At 35.0% G+C, this 21274-nt stretch overlaps 1 protein-coding gene and 1 long non-coding RNA gene across 2 annotated transcripts in view; one reads left to right on the plus strand and one right to left on the minus strand.

The window, feature by feature from the left end:
* The window catches only part of LOC135075259 (uncharacterized), a 173773-nt gene that overhangs the window by 123881 nt on the left and 28618 nt on the right, over window positions 1-21274 (minus strand). The gene's annotated exons all lie outside the window — the stretch shown is intronic.
* LOC135075245 (G-protein coupled receptor Mth2-like) overlaps window positions 1-21274 on the plus strand; it is a 56183-nt gene that overhangs the window by 6283 nt on the left and 28626 nt on the right. The window contains exons 2-3 of the mRNA XM_063969621.1: window positions 12886-13060; window positions 17778-17969. Coding sequence (XP_063825691.1) covers window positions 12886-13060; window positions 17778-17969 — 367 coding nt within the window. The remainder of the gene's footprint in view (window positions 1-12885; window positions 13061-17777; window positions 17970-21274) is intronic.

Consider the following 21274-nt stretch of genomic DNA (forward strand, 5'->3'; position numbering starts at 1 on the left):
GAGCTCTCGAGGTTGACCAATAATATGTTTACTTTGGGTAAACATTGTGGTAATATGTTGATTTATAGATCCTACACGTAATTATAGTAAATAGTATTTTCCCTGCAAACTATAAATTAATTATTGATGTTTAACAAAGCACCTATTCAAATTCATACAGTAAGAGGGACGCGACGACCTCATAAAGGTAGCAGGAAGGCGTTGGATGCAGACCGTTACCGACCGGGCAATATGGAAATCATTGAGGGAGTCCTACCTATGTTCAGCAGTGGACGTCCTGTGGCTGAAATGACACGACGTAATGCAAGAATAGGTACAGCTGAGTTGGAAATTATTTATATGACGAACACGATCTTAAGAAACTTTTATAATAATTTTATAGAGTCGATAGGGTGGTAGGTACTTATTGTCTTTCAGCGATGAAATGCCGTCTACTCCTGTACAAAGGCCTACCCCAAGGATTTCCAAACCGACTGGTCTATGTAACTGTGTATTAATCTGAACACCTTTTTATTTTAACTCCCAAATTCTTAGCAGTTCTTAATGAAACGTTTATCTAAAAGCTATGTTTAGCATTAGGGTAGACCGGGTACAATAGTACCACGGGTCAATAGTACCATTGGCGATATTTCTTCATACAAGCGACGTTAGGTTGTGTGCATAGCGTCAGAATATGCGCTTTTTGTGTTTCCATCCCCTCACCAGTCGGCGGCGCTTGCGCTGAGTAACGAAGATGTACAGGAAGGATTTTTGTTTTTTGCCCAGCCGCAGTAAGTTTTTACGTCAAATATATGAGCCCATAAGTTGCCTAATATGATATTTGTTACAAGGTATTGTTGTCAATAGTTTATCCAGGCTCTAAACTTTGTATCGACAGCGAATAATTGGCATTCACTGTGAAAATGACTGAATTTTAGGTGAAGTTCTCTTGACTACCTACTTGGAACAATTGTACCAGTCTCCATGGGGTCAATTGTAGCGGTACAATCAACCCCGTGGTACAATTAACCCCCGGAACCTTATTTTATACTTACTACATAATATTTTAAATTGGTTATAATAAAATAAGTTATTATAAAACATTCACGTGCTTATTATTTTTACAATTTTAGGCATACCTACCAGGCATTAAACCCTTCTGAATATGTACATTTTAGCTTAATTCAGTAAGTAACTAAGTATTTGAACGTTTTGTTTTAGATGCCTCGGCGTAGAGTCAAAAGTACGGATCGCGGATCAACGGATATATTCTTTCATGAACAGGCTTATGAAAAAATTTTGAAAGGTCGAAGCAGTAGTAGATATAAATAATCAGGGTCAATTGTACCAGGGGTCAATTGTACCCTCATACAAAAATAGATTTTTCAGTTTTGATATTTCTATCAATGTTATTATGCTTATTGTTGTTTCAGAAGCAATATCCGAGCCAAATAGATGGCATATTATGTAGAAACAGTTAGTTTTTTCGTTTTTATGGAAGAAAAGTTATTGTTTTGTTTTTAAACTTAAGTGTTGATTTTTCATACTTGTTCCTAAATATTTTCGATCTTAATTAATAAATACTGATGATTGTAGGAGATTAAGAGTACAGAATACCAATAAAGGTGATGATTAGATAAACATAACTACTTTTATTGCCTCATATATTATTGGTACAATTGACCCGTTGTAGGGGTCAATTGTAACATGAGACATCGTTCAGTTCAAATTGGTTTTTCATTAAGTATTCGAAAGAATAGTTCAACTCTGCATGCTTTAATTTGTAGCTTAAGAGTCTAGTTTTTACAGCATCCTAACAGAATAAGTTATATTTCATTAGATTTCTCAATATTGAACAATTTCCAAAAAATGGTACTATTGTCCCCGGTCTACCCTACGTTACGTCTACAACTTGTTTTTATTTCTGGTAAATCAGTTTCAAACAAATGCGAGTAACTCTCGCCATTGAGCGTTTTTACTTTTTAGTCTTACAAACACGTTAAATCAATTATCAAGCAAACCTCATTTATGTGATTGATACACATCACTGGGTAGCATAAACTAAAAATCAGAAATAATTAGACTGGCTCAAATAAGTACCGAGTTTATTTAAGAGTTCAAAGATTGTTTGTGTCTTATTGAATTTGGGGTAATGGAGTGGTAAGACTTTAATTAAAATCCCATCTGTTTTAAAGTGACTTCTTCAGTGACTTTACCGATTTAGGTCAGCCAGAATTAGTCTTAATTATGGTTTTAATCAAGCACCCGACTGAAAGTTTTACAGAAATCGAACTGAATATAATCTGTTACACAAACTAGTATTACTACTTATGTACTACTAACTACTAAGAGTAGGCGCACACCGTTGATTTTTCGTCGGCCGATAGTTTAGTCGGGCAGTTGATCAGTATGGGCAAGTATGGGAGTACGCACACTACGCCGATTCGATTTGGCCGATTCTTCATACAATTTAAAATCGGGCACAACTATCGGCCAACTAAAAATCAGCGGTGTGCGCCTACTCTAACTGTGCTATTACAATAAAGAAGAAAAAATAGTTTGTAACAGCACTTCCTCTCAGCAATTTTGTCCATTTATGTTTGTACTGTATTGAGCGATGGTCGCCCAAAAGATAAGAAGCGGGTAAAAGCCAAGCTAAGGCCCAATGATTACAATTTTAATTTTTCTTTTGAAGTTCATAAACAAGTAGTAGGTACAAAAATAAAAATACGCACTAAAATCATTTCTGATCGAATAAAATATATTCCCGATGCAGCACAGATTACTAAATTAGTTTTGTTATTATCTTAGTAGGTACCTCAGATCATAGAAGGGAATAGATGTGAAACGGGGGCGTGGCGCATGTCTCCGCGATATGCCCAGAAACGAACATCGGCCGCGTAGCTAGGTTAGTCGCGATTCAGTCGTACTAAGGAAATGTTCTCCGATATTTTGGATAATGCGTCGTTACGTGCAATAAAACAAGTGAAACGAAGAACTACAGGAACAATGGAGTCATTTACTACATGTAAGTATTGCAAATCCATTGGTATTTAGCTTATAAATAAAAAAAAACTAAACATTTTTACGAACGAATTCAGTGCCATAACAGTTACTGCGATATCGAAATCAGTGGTGATAAAAATTCTAACACACTTGTACATTGACGATTTAGTTAGCAACCACTTTATGTCATGCTCAACTACTGCGCAATGTATCTAATTTCTTCCGATATCCACTGTCGTGTGAAAATACACAGTACGGCCGCATGTGCCGGTCGTAACATAGTGCCGTGCTCGTGTTGAAGTTTCCTATTATCGATAAATAGAAGTAAATTATAATTTTCTATTTTGTAATTTTAAATAAAAAAATGATGTGTTACTTGCGATTATAAGATTTTACAAAAAAATGAAATAACAGTAAAAGCCTCTTTCTTTATTTATTAGAGAATAAATTTTATAATAATACATTAACTTAAATTAGTAACTGTCAACTATGTAATTACTATAAGAGCTAGTTGAAAGCCATTATTTTTGATAAACATAATATGCGGTACGCAGATCGCCATAATTAAAAAAGTAAATGCGTTATAGTAGTTAATAATAACGTATAATAATAAAAAGGTTTTCATACATATGCATTTTGTGAAACCAGTTTCGAGCCTTGCCCCTAGCGATTTAAAGTATCGATATCTATATCTTGTCGACTCCATTTTGTCTTTGTTCTCTCACTAGTTTTCAAAGTGTGTGTCACGTCACGCGGCCATTGATTGGCCATAAGGCACGCCTTCTGGCCAATCACAGCACTTTTAAGCCGGTTGCACATGTTGTCGTAGACTCTCAGTCGCTTTGTTTTTACACAGTTGAATGTGTGTGTGGGAGCTGTGGTGGGGGAAATGTGGGGACACTGGTTCTCGTTATAGTTACGCGCGACTTCATATCTATTCTCTTTCTATGATCTGAGGTAGGTACTTACTTAATTTTATCAAACTTTGTTTGCTCTTCCAATTAGTTAGTCAAGATTAAATGGGTTTGAACAAGCTAACATATTTGTAGACATTGTTATCTTGTTAACATTTTAACATCATGTATGTAAAGAAGGATTTTATTAAAGTTATTATTCCTAGTCTACTTATTTTTGTATAGTTTTCGCAATGTATTCAAAGAATAGTGTCCACACCCACACATTCGTCTAACGAGACATTGTCGCCTGATTACCCGACTACGTCTAGTTAGTTAGTTATAGTAATTATGTTGAGTTACTCAACTTGAGTAGAGGGCCCGGAAAGGACATTGGGAACTTTAATATGAGAAAATGCCCCACGGCGGACAAAGATGAAACGTATTTTATTTCAAAGCTTTATACTTGTAGGTATATTCACTTAAAGCGCTATGTTGTGATATATGGGAATTCTGAGATATGACGAGTCTAAGTTGAAAATATATTTGTCTAAAATGATTTGATATTTTTATATGTTATGTTGTTTGGCATTGCAGAGTAACCAATAAAAGTAAATAAAATAATATAAATAAATAAAAAATATAAATAAAATTATATAAATAAATAAAATATTATAAATACTTAAATTAATATTAGACAACATCTCATATATTACTCCAACCCAAAATAAGTAGCTAAGGCATTTGTGTTATGGAAATCGGGAACGACGAACCACAACACACCCAAACCAGAGACAATGTGAAAAGATCGTTTTCTATATTGTCCCGGCCGGGAATCGAACCCGGGACCTCAGGATTGGCCCGGCACACCTTGAAAACCGGTGTGTGCGCCTCTCCGCCACCGAGGTCGTCAAAAATGTTACCTAAATGTAAAATAAAATAAAATATTAAAACTTCATTTTCTCAATATTCCCATATAAGAGAGAAAAAAAAAATGCACGAAAATTCATTGGATATTAGTATGTATCATCTGTGATAGGTTTCGTTTGTGTCCGCTACTTTTCGAAAAGTGGGGCAAAAAGTTCCCAATGTCATTTGCTCCTACATTATTATTATTATCAGGTAGAGCCACAAAATATTTCTACTTTGTGATAGAGCTTTTTACTTTTCGTATGTAGTACTAGGTACCTAATTGTTACCAATGTGGATCAGTTGGACTACCGTCTTACTATAGTCTTTTTCACGTAAGATGATCCGTATGACACTTCAAGGTTATCCATATTACGCATACTACATATGCAGAATATTTTTGAAAAAATATTTGTATTTTATTAGCAATATAATAAAAAAAAATAACTACCTTGTCTTGAAATATATAGTAAAATCTGAGTCTATTGATTATATTTTAATTAAATACGATGTAAAAATATCATTTATTTCATGTACGCAATGTGTGAAACGGAATAGATTTAGTGCTGGGGTATTTCTTGTATAATAAAATCGATTATTTCCGTTGTTCATTAATCGATTGCAGTGAATACTTAGTTATTAAAAACATCACAAAAATCAACTATATTTTTCGATTATTGAGTTTTTAATTTAAAGAAACAGAACCAGTACTTTTTAGGAATCGTTTTTTGAACATGAACCATGAAATTTGAATATTATCAATAAAAAATTGTTACAATAATATTTGTAATTGTAAAAAACATGTTTTTTGTTAAATAACACCTATACAAAATATTTCTCTAAAAGTAGGTTTTACTAACTCTTCGAAAAAAATCGATAGATAAATCGCTATAGTTTAGTTATGTGACATCTCTAAATCTTTCAAACTCGAAACGTCATACGGATCATCTTAGGTGAAAAAGACTATAATACCGTCCGGTAATCCGGTTAGTATAATAATTCCGAGTAAATAAGTAGGTAGGTACATACATAAAAGAAGAATAATACTTTCAAATAACGATGAATATACTTTTAAGCCGCGGTAAGTTATTCCATATTTCCACATAACCCTGGCATGCAATAAAAATCCAACGCGAGTGTGCGATTCTGAAAACGTTCGTCGTTCGTGTGAAAAAGTTTTTACCTATCTATCCGAGTTTAAATTCTATCTTGCTAAAGTTTCATATTTCACAAAAATAATGTGTACCTACTTCCTTCCGCCTAAAATTGAAGTATTCTATGCTTATATTTAGAGCCATAGCGAACCTTGTTGTGTTGACTACGGAACCTTGATTCAGTAGTTTTACTCTATCTGGACAAAGGAAATCCTTGGGGATGCCTTTTGGCTGAAATGACGACTCTACCATATCCATATATGTATATGATTTATCTACTGTGACTCTACTATTGGTAGCCTTGGTAGGTGATATCGTGTCTCATGATGGGTAGGTCCTATAATAAAATTATGTTAGCAGTTTTTAGGGTTCCATAGCCAAATGGCAAAAAACGGAAGCCTTGTAGATTTTAAATTGTCTAACAATGCCAGAATAAGTCTGCATGCGAAGTAAAATTAATTTCTTTATGGGGTTGCAGCGTGAACCCTGTTTTAATCGCGGGTAGAAATTATAGGTTTCGAGGAATTTAATTACCTGCGTGGACGTTCAAAAATCCCCATGGCATATTGATCCGTTGGGTTTTACAGTTTTATTACGATTTGTAGGATCCATTTAGCGTTACATAAATCAAAATGCTACAAAGCTCTCGTGGCGCAAATTGCATAGGTTTCACGTTGTTTTAAAAGGTTTATTTACTGACTGTTATCTGGGTACTTCTCATTTACACTCAAATTTGATGGTCACACGATAATAGTTCATAAACGGTATAAGTTAGAACAATAACTTTGAAATCAGATGATAAAATATCTATTTAGCTACATACAAAATAAATTTTATCGTAATAGAGAAGCAAAAATAATACGAAAACATCACATGAAACGATAAAAAACGGGGTCATTTTTCGCGTTCTCATCGTGTCACACCCTCGGTTGCAATGAAACATTTGGTTACTGCATTCACAATTTTCATTCAATTTGTGTGTAGCATATACTAAAATCATCGTAATTAAATATACTTTCCACACAATAGTCAAAAAAATATCTTCTTATAATTATTTCGAATTGAGAAAGCGAAATACGTTGGTCACACGATTTTAGGTACCTAAAATTTTGAGTAATAATACAAGATTGCCGTTAAACCGAACACCAGTACCTCTAGTACGAAAAACTTTCGAGTTCGTTTCGTTGCGTATTCAAAGTGTCATCGAAAAATTTTGTATGAAAAATTAACCCAGATACTCCTGAAACATTTTACTATCTCCAAACTTAATGATCTTTGTATATGAGGCTTAAAAACTGACAAATAACATGGGAAAAATAAGAAAAAAAATATTTCCCTCGTGGAAATTCGGAAAAGCGGTGTCGTTTATAAACAACAGTAGTAAAATGCACTACTATGAGGTATGCATTGCATAAAGAAAACCATCCTTTATTTTATTTGGCTTTTGTGACAAAACTGAGTAATATTACTTTTGGTATTATCTTTTGTTTCTTTAATTGTAAAAATGCTTAACTGAAGATAGGTACCACGGTAATTCCCTGCATTACGCACCCTTTTGAGGGATAGCAAACTCGAGTCGATGTCTCTTCGACAGGATGTGCGATGCCAAAAGCAAGAGCGTCCGAGGAAGACCAGCTTCTTGACATGCCCTTACGAGAATGTCAGGATAAATGCTGAGCGGGGAGCCTATTGGGGGGTCATTCCACTTTGTTCACCTGGGTGAAGAAATTGAAATAGAAATAGAACTATTTATTTGTCTTTTTAGTGTCCTCATCTCACCTCGGAACCATTTCACCTAGCTTCATTTTACAGGTGGATTGCGTCGACTAAAACGATCACCTAGAACCTTTGTTCACCTAGAACCTTTGTTCACCTAGAAATTAATTCACCCTGGTAAACAAATGCGAAAACCTGGGTGAATTCATCCCTAAAAATAGATGAACAAAAGCGACTGCTTCAGTCAAATCAAGTCATATGGATAATATCATCTGGGTGAAATGGTTCTGAGGTGAAATGAGGACACGAAAAATAACACTTTCTTCACCCAGGTGATATCACCAAGGTGAACATAGTGGAATAATCCTATTGGGGCCACTGGACCACTGAGCCACTGCTCAGTAATTGTTTTTATTCTAGTTGTGTTGTTATTGTTTATAGGTATCTATGTATTAACTACTGTATCAATAATCATCAGACAATCTAGTACTGGAAAATTATCGTCATTTTCTAGCTCCTCGACGAAATCATGAAGCTCCAGAGCCTGATAATGTGTCCTACAGTAAAAAATAAAATAATAGGGTCGATCAACTTTTTAACCGACATAAGCTTGTCCCGACGATATCGCATTCAAAAACGACTAAATTAAGATAATTTAAAAATTATTTTTAAGTTCCATTCAATTAACAGTTCAGAAACCTTAATAATAAACATATGAAATCTAGATAATATAAAGAAATAAACATTAAAACTATGGTAACTCAGCATACGACTTCTTGCCTTCCATACAAATTACAGCTGTCCCCAGAGCGAGGTGGCTATATGTAATTTCTAATGTAAGAAAAATTTTCCTTTAAAAGTATTCAAGTCAGCTAATAAATTGCTTATAAATTAAACAAGGTTTAGTTTGTACTTTGTAAAATATAAAAATATGTTATGATTTTAAAGAAAAAAGTCCCTAAAACTGTGTCCCGAATTCATCCCATTTTGTAGTGTATGCAGAGTTACCGCGTAAAAAATAAACAAGCATTATGCTACACGTCACAAATTTCTAATGAAGAACGGCGGTACAACCTTTGTTCTTGGCCGCGCGGCGGCGAGCCTTTGATTGCAGCCGCCGCGCGGCCAGGCCGCGGCAAGCTATCGATGAGTGCGCGTGTGTTTATTCAGTGTCGGCGGAGTTACCGGATTATTTCGATGAACAGGTAAATGTTTTTATATTTCTTTATCAGATTTTCAAGGTCTCTAAGGCTGATTTCCCATGGGTCAACTCAAAACGTTTGCAATATTAGGAAATTTTAATTTACAAGCTATTACGTAAAAAATGTCTTCTGAGTTACCTGTATACTGCGTTACAAAAAGGTAACTCTAAAGACAATTTAGGTAACTCTTTAGACATTATACGATTTTCAAAGACAAAGTGTCATAATAAATTTATTCATTACTTTCAGATTGTAAACTCACTAATAATGGCGTTAACGGCGGCCGAAAAGCAGAAAAGGTTCCGTGAAAAATTAAAAAAAAATCCCGAAAAATATGAGGAGGCGAAACGATGTCCTTAAATTTATGAGCCGTTTTTGTGAGGTAACAATATGTGATTGATTTTATTTGAATGATTATTTTATGGTAACAGTAAAAGATGATTAATTACTTCAATTTCAGAGAAAAGTGTGATTTTATTTTAAGTTTTTAAATAAGTACAGAGAAAATTAACAATATGTATGACTCGTTAGTAACTCAGCATACATATTTCTCATATTTTAAGGCCTAAGTTTTAAAATTATATACAAATGCTGTATACCAAACTATTTGATTTTGCATGACTGAATAAATCTACCAAAATAAAAATTGAAGTCTTTTATTGTTTAAGAATTGCAGCGTAATCACTTTGAGTAACTCCGGTGACAAAACTATGGGTCAAGATTTATACTTTTGAGTTTTTTAATAAGAAGTAGTTCATAAAGTTTGCTGCTCGATTAGAAAACCGTATCTCAGATATATTTTTCACACTTCTGAGTAAATGAAATAGTTAAATACTCAAAAAAATATTTTAGTAACTTGCCAAAATTTTTCGCTCGTTATGTCGGTTAAAAAGTTGATCGACCCAATAATGTCTTGAAAGATAAAGTAGTACATTTTACTGCTGGCGTTTATAAACAACACCAGTTATTTTTCGTTATAACTTCTTACCAAAGGTTCTGAATCAGTGTGATTTGATGTTTATGTAGTTTATGATACTAACATCACGTTTTATATAAACTATCTCAATAAAGTGTGCAACTTATTATTATTACTTATCTTGAAAACTCATCGTTGAAAATGGCTAAATAAACTTGTAAATATTATGGAAAACCTAATGAATTATTAAGATTTGCCACATAGACTAAGTCGACAAAGCCTTCACCTGTCAAGTAACATAAATAAATAAAAACAAAAGTACCTACATATTCTCCAAAATTTTTTGTTTCTATGTGTTGTTTTAAAACGACGGTAGTATAAAGTGGGTTAAACAGCGCCCCCTAGGGCGGCTATAATATAGGGGGCGCTGTTTAATTTTTCATACAAAATTTTTCGATGACACTTTGAATACGCAACGAAACGAACTCGAAAGTTTTTCCTACTAGAGGTACAGTAACCAACCACATCATTCTATTCGGTTAACGTCAGTCGCGCTCCGGCCATTGGGGAGGTGAGATAGGTCGATAGTCGCTCCGCGAAAAAAATACGTAACTTTTTGTGATTATCCATAAACATACCGTCGCTTGCTTGAACAATATTTTCTACCTCTAAAATTTAAACAATTTAATTGAAACTTAGGCCATTGAAAACATAACATGTTAGACTTATTTGTGTAGTATTCGACTTGAACCGTTAAATTCAAATTTAAGGATAATTCATAAAAAACTAAAATTTTCGTCACCTTCGTGGCATCACTTTCGTGGTGTTTTATACACGAAGGTGATTTTAGGCCACGAAAGTGATTGCTTGCTTTGGTTTATTTTAAAATATAGTGACTGGTGTTTATGTTTTTACAATATTTTAATAACTAATAAAGTTGTACAACATCTGGCCTCAATAAAAAATATATTTTTGTTGAGGGACTGATAATCAGTTAGAGTTCTTTTTTATTGTGGTACTGATAATCCTTTTTTTGCTTCTTTAGTATTTCAGAATGCCACCAGTGTCACCCTTAAAACCAATTGCGTAGAATCTTGTAACTTAGTAGGTGACATTATAGGTAAAATTTTATCTTGTAAAGGTAAAGTTTTATTTTATTTAAGTAGGTAACTATTTAATATCGACAAGGAAAAGTGACGTAAGATTTATTTAAACAATATTCTATACATATATACCACTAAATATTAACAAATAACTACTCAACTAAACTATAACTAAATAAAAAAGGGTAAAAATTAAAATATGTACAAGCTTTAAAAATAAAAAGTTTGCTATTTATATTATGTTATTGCTATTTATCTATGAAAATAAGACAAAATATATGTTTTATAAACACTTAAGAGTCATTTACAGTAGTAAAGTTTGAAAAAAATATTGCTGTGAAGTACAGAATCACTTTCGTGGCATCAAAAAATTCAAAACGTTAAAGCTTCCAAACGAGACTCACTATTTGACTGATTTACTGAGAATACAATCTTCACATCAAGCGCTACAATTTTTGTTTACAAAAAGTTGAAATAAGTTAGAAATAAAATTTGCCACGAAGGTGACGATGAGAACCGTGGCGATGAGAAATACCCATCTACCTTAACAAGATTAACTGAACCTGTCTAGATATTAGGGTTTGACACGTTAGTTACATTCGATTTAAAACTAGCAATACATAAGGATCTCTAAAAAGTAGAGCTCCAAACTAAGCTGAGCTTGTTGTGTTAGCGTAAAAAACACCAATCATTGAAATAATACGACTACATTTATATTTATTGTATTTATTTATACAATATAACGTCTAAAATACATACAAAAAAGTACATATAAAAACAATATTTTAAAAAAGTATAAAAATGTTGTTCTATCGTCAACAAAATTAAATAAAGAACAAATATTCATAAAAAACAAAACAACACGCGTGTCTGCATGGTTTTTATTATTTGTGGTTTCATAAGTATTTACTTAAGTAATTACTATGTTGCTTGAATTGAAGGTTACGTGTCTCTTTATTTTTTGCCATATTTCTGTATTTTTCTCGTTGGCCGTATTTGCAATCTACGAATTGTTCGAATATTACCTATTAAATAGTTATTAGAAGCGGTTAATCAGTGGGTAATCGATGTCACAAAGTGACTTGGTGTCAACCACCTTAAAATTCGAAATCTTATAGGTAGGTATAGCCTGACCACCCTCGCCATGTTGCGGAAAACGAATGGTACTAATTTCTTTTAATGGCAACAGTAACTGAAAACTTCATTGTCCTGTCACCTTGCATGTCAGTCTATTGCTGTCAAAGTGTAAACAAACTTTATTTTAAATGTGCGCAATTGATTTTGTGAATTAAATTGCTAAAATCTTTTTATAGTCGTGAAAGAAAAGTGGTTTATAATGTGTTAAAGTATTTGTCGAAGAGAAATTCTAAGGGTTCGGACAATATTTTCATTGAATAATGTTTCCGACAAAGGTTGTCAAATTGACTGACATGTTTATCGCATAGTACAGTCCACTATGAAAATTAGCTGTGGTTTGTTTCAACTACCTATTTTAAAATTTTTTGACACTTTCTAAGTGTTGAATTTTATGGAATTGGGAAAGAAGTACCGAGTTTGAAGCGTTCATGAGCAAACATTGCAGTTGAATATTCAAGTTCTGAATTTGATTATTGATGAATAATAAAATAAATCCTACTAGCTCGATTGATGGTTCATTTAATTTATTTAAACCAGGTTACCTATAATAATATTTTTTCGTTAATTTATGAAAATATCAAATTAGCCCGTAATCCTGAATCCTGATACATAAAGTTAGCCTATTAATTTAACACAGGTACGACTGTACTCAGTGTTGCACTATCAAATGCAATTGACGCGCCTCTATGCCAGGGTTTTTATGTTCCTGGTCAGGCTATACTTTCAAAATCATTTCACAGAGCGAAGTAACTAATACACTCAAAAATACGCCAGAGCGAATCGTTTTCATCATTTTATCTGTCACGTAAGTCACTTTATCTAGGAGTTCTAGCAGTAGTTAAAATCTGACGTCATTCTCGATTGTTCCAGAATGCTACCCTCTACGAGGTGTCGGCAGGGCGTCAGCAATGGCATGACCCAATCCTGTACTGTGTGGACATGTTGACTGACAACACGACCGAGAAGCCGCGCGCGATCGCTGCGGTCTGCTACCCTGAGATTCAGGAAGGCGACAGCCCTGTGCTGTACATCGCATACGCTATAGGTTGGTATCATCATCAGGCCTCTCTTATCCACTGGGCATAGAGGGGGCCCCGTCTGCTCTCAAAAAATACTTAAAGATAAAAAGGGCCCCTTAATCCTTAAGTGCCCCTAGTAGGCTTAAGGCTTGGTATTTCTGCTAAAGTATAGATGACCCACGCTGAACTGTCCCGCCAAACTCAATGACAGGGGGGCGCTACCATCGTTCAACTATATGGTTTCCAACATGGCAAAAATCGGAACCAGCGATCCGGTATTGACGGTGGCGCCCCGCTGTCAATGTCATCGACAGGACAGTCCAGTATTTTGGAACTATAGGTATTTCGCGCTGTCAAAATCTGCGCGCGCAATACTTTGCCGAAGACAGCGCGCCAAAGAGCTCTCGCGGCTACACAGTATAGAAATACGCAGTTTAGAAATACGCAGTTGGTTAGGTTAGGTTGACTTCCTTCCGTTCAAGCGTCACACTCACAGCACTTTCTAATACAAATCATATCCAAGTGATACAAATTAAAACAACTTTCAAAATTTTTGGGAATATATTTTAGAATCGAATAAATATAGAATATAACTGCCAAAGTAAACACGGTTCAAAGAGGCGTGGCGTCACCCGACCTTCCGGAAGTTCCGCGCCGGCTAAAAGAATTTCAAGATTACGTCACCCGACCTATCGGTAGATCCTCGGGAGCTTGAGCGATTGAAAAAACATTTTATGATCAGTTATGTTACTCGTAGTAGCGATTATTTAGAGCTTGGATATTAAACTATAGTTGTTGCAATTCACAAAGCTTTGCATGTGGTTAATTACATTAATCAGTACACGCATCAATTTTGTTCAGTCTTTTTGTTTATTAATAAATAAAAATATCATACTGAAATTGCATACATATTTGTTTGTATTGGTCTGGGTGTTTTCTTTCCATAATTTATGTATAACGTATGTACGGGGCTCTGTATCGAAAATCACTATGAGCAATAAGCATCACACACGGTTACCTGGAGTGCATTACCGCAGCAAAAAGCTTGCCATCTTAAATGAACGGTATAATATCGAGGTTTCGTCAGTACAGTTGCGAACAAAGGTGTTTGTGTAGTGTAGTTGAGTTGAGAGGTCAGATTATTGAAATAATAAAACAAACATTTTATTTTTTAAATACATTTTAAAAATAATTTACATTACAAAACTTGGTAAAATGGTCCCTCATGACTTAAAGGTTAAGAACCACTGCTCTAGAGACTCAAAACTACAAGGATACACATGAACTCCAGTTTTAAATCCGTTGATATCTGCTGCATCTGCCATGTTTTTGGCTATAAGATTCTTCTATCTTACGGCTTAGACCTTTAGCTACAGACCTTAGACAGTATTTTTGCGAAAATTCTTACGCATGATGGAGGAAGGGACGCTCTAGACACTCAAGTCTACAAGGAGTCACATCAACTCCAGTTTTAAATCCGATGACATCTGCTGCATCTGCCATCTTTTTGGTTAGAAGATTCTTCCATCTTGCAGCGTAGACCTTTAGCTACAGACCTTAGACAGTATTTTTGTGAAAATTCTTACGCATGGTGGAGGAAGGGACGCTCTAGACACTCAAGTCTACAAGGAGTCACATGAACTCCAGTTTTAAATCCGTTGACATCTGCTGCATCTGCCATCTTTTTGGCTAGAAGATTCTTCTATCTTGCAGCTTAGACCTTTAGCTACAGACCTTAGACAGTATTTTTGTGAAAATTCTTACGCATGGTGGAGGAAGGGACGCTCTAGAGACTCAAGTCTACAAGGAGTCATATGAACTCCAGTTTTAAATCCGTTGACATCTGCTGCATCTGCCATCTTTTTGGCTAGAAGATTCTTCTATCTTACAGCTTAGACCTTGAGCTACAGACCTTAGACAGTATTTTTTATTATTTATTTGTGTCAGTGTGCTCTAAGAGCTAAGAGTGTAAGACGATTGTATGTAGGTACTATTAAAATGTAATTTTAACTCATTGGTTTTGTCTCATATTTGAGGAATGTACTATGTATCATGAGTAGAGTCTTCGTTTAAAAGGATGCGAACGATTTAAATTTCAATAAGTAGACAAAATTGATAATTTTTAATTATCAAAAATTTAAGCTTTCTCCAGTAACACTGATATTATTATACTGTGACTCATCAAAGTCATCATTGTCAAAAATATTGACAAATCGCGAACTGTCACGGCCAAAAAACTGACACGCGTCCGTCCTCCGTAAGCGCCACCGCGCGACTGATTGAGATTATCCAAGCCGTCATGGACGATTTTTTCCACATTTTTTAACATAGTAACTAAATAAGACGCAATATAAAAATTTCATCCGTTAAAAGCCCTCAAGTTATTTCTGAACTTTAGTTTAGTAAAAGATTTAGAATCTCAAATCGCTTATTTTAAAAATAAAACCATAAATAGAAAACGAATAGAGGTAACTTTGGGAATTTATTCTATCGAGTCAACTTCATCAAATCGTGTTTCCATCCTTTAATAGCCCTAGAAAATATCCTCAACTATGCCCAATAAAAATCTTAGCCTTTAATTTTACTGTTTAGTACCTCAAAAATGAAAAATGAAAACCTCATTTTCGCCATTTTCTCTGCTACCCGGCCTTAAGACGACCCTGATCTTCATCAGGTCATCTAGTCTTCAATGCAGGCACGATCTTTTGCAATTTACCAGAGGCAAATAAAGGATTACAGGTTAAGGTTGGGTACTCACGCCGCGAAATTATCAAATTAAAGCCTTTTAAAGCCTATAGGATTCTCAACTTAACCCTCAAGGAATACGCGGTCTTATGCGACCGCTTGGGGTTTGATGGGTCAATACTCATTTATGACAGAGGGTTACTAAAGGAAGGAATTTAGGTAGCTATAAAATGCTGGTCGCAAAAATATAATGGTAGTATGAATTATGTGTATTACTTTCGTGTACCTACATAATTTTTGCAAATAACTACCTAATGGTGGCACTAAAACAGGACCCATTAGCTGCTAGAATATTTAAGTTAATAGCTAATAAAATGTTATTGCCTCTTCGAGACGAGAAATGAGAATGGTCTGCCTTCTGGCTTTGGCATACGTACCAAAAGCCATTAATAACGTTAATCGCTAAACAAAATAAAGCAAACGGTTGTTTCAGCCCCAGGTGGCCCACATGAAAATATTCTAGAAATGATATTTGGCAATGAATACGAGCGCGTTTGCAATCACACATAAACAACTTGAAAAAATCGAACTACCTAAAGCGAGAATCGAAACCACGAACTTAGGCAGTTCGATTTTTTTCATTTAGTTTGAGAAGCGACTCTAATCGTTATGAAATTTTAATCTACCTAGTCTAGTTTTTAAATTGATATTTGATCCATAAAAAGGGAAACCAAAAACACACTAATGTAATTACATTACTAATCTCAATATTATAAGGTAGGTGTAGCTATTTAAAGACATCCAAACTTTTCAGTCTGGAGAGACAGGTCTTAATCTCTTTTCAGTTTTGAATTTTAGAAGTTACTTATAATCCTCTTAAAAAGTAAAGGTTCATAGCTTTTCGATTTGAACATTTCTCAACACAAATGTTTTTAAGAATTAAAATTACGTTGCATTACTAATAAGTTTGTACAAATATGTATATTATTTTATTTGTTATGAACCGTCATTAGTCATTCATTGATAGTATTTGTGTACCATAGTAATATTGAAAGAACACGTCACGTGTTGTTATGTACGAAGGACTGTACACATGTACATAATATTAATGATTCACGTTTATTGGAAATGACTAGACTTTCAAAACGTAAATTATACACTGTAAAAGATGAACTGAAAGAAAATTCCTTTGAGCGAGATAGTAGTAAATAGGCCTTTCCAGCCTTAGGTTCGGCCAAACCAACGCGTGTAGCCTGCGTGCACGATGACGATCAGTAGAAATCAGTAGGATCGTCATCGCCATCGCTCACGCAGGCTGGAAGCGTTGGTTTCGCCGAACTTTTACATTTCGTAACCATCGTGCCATAGCATTTTGTTTTTTGTTTGTCGTCTATGTAGTTATACGATATAATTATAAGTAGTAAGTAACTGGTTCGTAGTTCATTAAAATCACGATAATAATATACGATACAAGAAGATACTCCTGCGCGTGGTGCTGCAGCCAACGAAAATTAATGGCCCGCTGAAGTACTGTTAACATCTCATTTGCTGTGGTTGATGAGGCGTTTCTTACTGCTTTTACCAGTGATATTTTTGTTGCCTTGTTTACTGTCCGAGATTAAGGAATCCTTGTTCTTTTCATTGTAAGTAATCCTAGATTGATAATAACTTGCCGGGCAAGTATGAGACACCATGACTTTACGTATGTAGGTACTACGTGTCGTCTCTATGAATACCACAATAATCGAGTCTTCCACGATATACGGGACTTATCCAACTCTTACCCACCACTGCAACTCTACAATTTGACCTCCAATGTAACCTAGCCACTGAGTTATGGAGGATAGCATGGATAGAGCTCGAAACTATAGACTTCCTTCCGTTGCAAAGCGATAGTACTTTTTATTATTCTGTGTACTTATTATTATTCAGTGGTATTACTAAAACATAACCCTCCTTCTGGCGCAGTCGGGTAAAAAAAAGGTATGAAACCTCCCACGCCAAGTGCGACTGGAAGCGTATACATATGAACTAGTTGTAACCTAACTCTTTTTCTAGGTCTTCTGCTGTCAGTGCCGTTTCTGCTGGCCACGTTTCTGGTGTACGCATTCATCCCAGACCTGCGTAACCTGCACGGCATGTGCCTAATGTCGTACTGCGCTGGCCTGATGGTGGCTTACATTTTCCTGGCGTACCTCAAGGTGCAGACAGGGCAGATAGGAGTGGCTATGACTGGCTGTTACGTCATTGGTGAGTTTTTTTTAAATTCAACCTATTTTGTCCAATTTATGTTGATAATGAGAGTGCAGTCCTCAGTTTTTGTATGTATGAGCGAAGATAATATGACTGAATTTAGCGAGCAAGCGTGAGAATGTCAACATGAAAATATTATAGGTATTACAAACTCTACCTATTTAATAAAAAGAAAGGCTAAAATGATGGTGTTTGAACATTAAAGTTAGTTTAGTCTTTTTTGCCCGTTTTCACCATGAATCCCTAATTTTTAAGTGACCCATATATGAAAACAAAATTATTAGGGATTGATGGTGAAAACAGGCATTAGTGATATGTTAACATTTCTCGTTCATAAGTAAACGAATATCGTCTCACTTATTAAAATGGAATTCCGTAACGTCTTTTAGCCTCCTTTAACCTGAGAGTAAACGGTTTGGGAGTGCCTAATGGCCAGCTACATTTTTGTTGATAAGTGTTAAGGTTATTAAGGTTAATTGGTCATTGTACGCTATCTTACATAATTAAAGTCAGTTACTAGACTGGCTAATTACGAAAAATTTGGCTCGGACAAACAAGCTTGAATATGTAAAGTAATTAGTTGTAGATAGTCTGATAATATATTGTGTAGCTGTAATAAAAATGGCGGAAAGCACTCTCTCGATTAGAAGTGTTTTATCCATGCGAATCACCACTTATCAAAGTAGTTAGTCCAGTCTCAGAATGACTAATATCCACTGAGGCACTCCCTGCTAATTTGATACAAACAAATGCATGTAATTAAAAAAAACGGTCAGAACCGAATCAACGTTTACTTGGTTTAGTTTCGTAGCTAATAATTCAGAAAGACTTATTGTTATTTTTGTATCTTCTTCAAGACTTGAGCAAAGTATGTTACATCGTGTAAAGAGGAAGATAACGAGGAAAACTACCGACACTTTTCAGTTTTTGTATGTAGGAGCAGGAGGATAATATGACTGGATTTAGCGAGCGAGCGTAAGAATATGTCAACATGAAAATATTATAGGTATTACAAACTCTACCTATTTAATAAAAAGAAAGGCTATTATGATGGTGTTTGAACATTAAAGTTAGTTTAGCCTTTTTTGCCCGTTTTCACCATGAATCCCTAATTTTTAAGTGACCCCTGTGTAAACAATATACCTGTTATGTGTTACCTACTTAAAATTAGTTATAGGTGTCACTTAAAATTAGGGATTGATGGTGAAAACAGGCATTAGTGATATGTTAAAATGTTTCGTTTATAAGTAAACGAAGATCGCCTCACCTATTAAAATGGAATTCCGTAACGTCTTTTAGCCTCCTTTAACCTGAGAGTAAACGGTTTGGGAGTACCTGATGGCCACCTACATTTTTACCCGACTACGGCAAAGCAAAAGGAGGGTTATGATTTTGACAGGCTATGTATGTATGTATGTATGTTCATCTGTTCCCTCGTAACTTCTAAACTACTTATCAGAATTCGACAAATGACATATCATTAGGCTATATGGGGTTTCACAAAATCTAATGTGGCGCACTTTAACACCAAAATAGTACAAATATTAATAAATAAAGAGTAAAAAAAACTAAAACCCAACTACGACAAAAAACGACGCTGAAAAAGTATAAAACAAGATTTTCAGAATACTGAACTGAACAAAGTTGCTAATGTTGTTGCATAGTAATTTTCATGTTTGGAAAGGCGTAGTCACACGTTACATACCGTAGCACTTTGACAACGTGTGACTGCGGTTTTCCAAACATGAAAATTACTATGCAACTACATTAGCAACTTTGTTCAGTTCAGTATTCTGAAAATCTTGTTTTATACTTTTTCAGCGTCGTTTTTTTGTTGATAAGTGTTAAGGTTAATAAGGTTAATTGGTCATTGTACATATAGTCCAGTCAATAAAGCATTATAGATGGAAAACTGTAGAACACAAATTCTGACTTCAGGACTTTATTTAGACTAGTTAGGAGGTGAACATAGTAAAAGTCCCCACCCTTAGCCCTTGAGCCGGCGGGGAGAGGGGGGTTTAAAGGTGCCACTTTTCGGTTTTTCGCTTAATCCTCGGAAACTATGCGTCCTAGTGACATGACTACTATGAACAAAAAAAAGCTTATTCAATTTGCTACAGGTGAGACCGTCAAGTTTTTCTATATCTTGTATAGTTTTTGCGGCATCTGCTCTAGAAGGTCTGTAAAATTGGAAATTTTATTTTTGTCTTACATGTTCTTTTCAGGAGAAAATCGACTAAATCAACATTGAGCAAACACTATAGACATGCGGGAGCATGTTAGGCCTAGTTCCAGGGAGGGGACTGCACCATGCGTATATTTAGACGAACCAATTAGAGCCACTTTTGACTCCTCGTCATTCAAAAACTACTGTGCATTAACACTTCAAATTTGGCTCATGTGTTGAGACTTGCAAGATATACATCAGTTTCAAATTTCACAAATATCCCTCAAACGGTTCTTTAGGTATTGGCGTCCAAAAATCTACATGTTTGACCTATAGACCAAATTCTAACCACTTCCAGATGACATCGAAGGTTCAAATTTGGCATCCAGAAAGGTAGTTATGTAAATACAAAGGAACAAATAAAAAACCAGTAAATTTTAACATTTCACATGTTATAGATAGATGTTAGTGTTCTAAATGTCGATTTTTGAACGTCAATACCTAAATAACCGTTTGAGGTATATTTAAGAAATTTGAAGCTGATGTTTATCTTACAAGTCTCAACACATGAGCCAAATTTGAAGTGTTAATGCACAGTAGTTTTGAATGATGAGGAGTCAAAAGTGGCTCTAATTGGTTCGTCTAAATATACGCACGGTGCAGTCACCTCCCTAGAACTAGGCTTAACATGCTCCTGCATGTCTATAGTGTTTGCTCAATGTTGATTTAGTCGATTTTCTCCTGAAAAGAACATGTGAGACAAAAATAAAATATCCAATTTTACAGACCTTCTAGAGCAGATGCCGCAAAAACTATACAAGATATAGAAAAACTTGATAGTCTCACCTATAGCAAATTGAATAAGCTTTTTTTGGTTCATAGTAGTCATGTCACTAGGACGCATAGTTTCCGAGGATTAAGCGAAAAACCGAAAAGTGGTACCTTTAAACCCCCCTCTCCCCGCCGGCTCAAGGGCTAAGGGCGGGGACTTTTGCTATGTTCACCACCTAACTAGGCTAAATAAAGTCCCGATGTCAGAAATTGTGTTCCACGGATTTCTCTCTACACCGTCGTTAAGGCATTCATTGACTGGACTAATACACTATCTTACATAATTAAAGTCATGTTAGTAGAC

The sequence above is a fragment of the Ostrinia nubilalis genome, chromosome 10, assembly GCF_963855985.1.
Source record: "Ostrinia nubilalis chromosome 10, ilOstNubi1.1, whole genome shotgun sequence".
In the NCBI taxonomy this organism is placed as follows: Eukaryota; Metazoa; Arthropoda; class Insecta; order Lepidoptera; family Crambidae; genus Ostrinia; species Ostrinia nubilalis.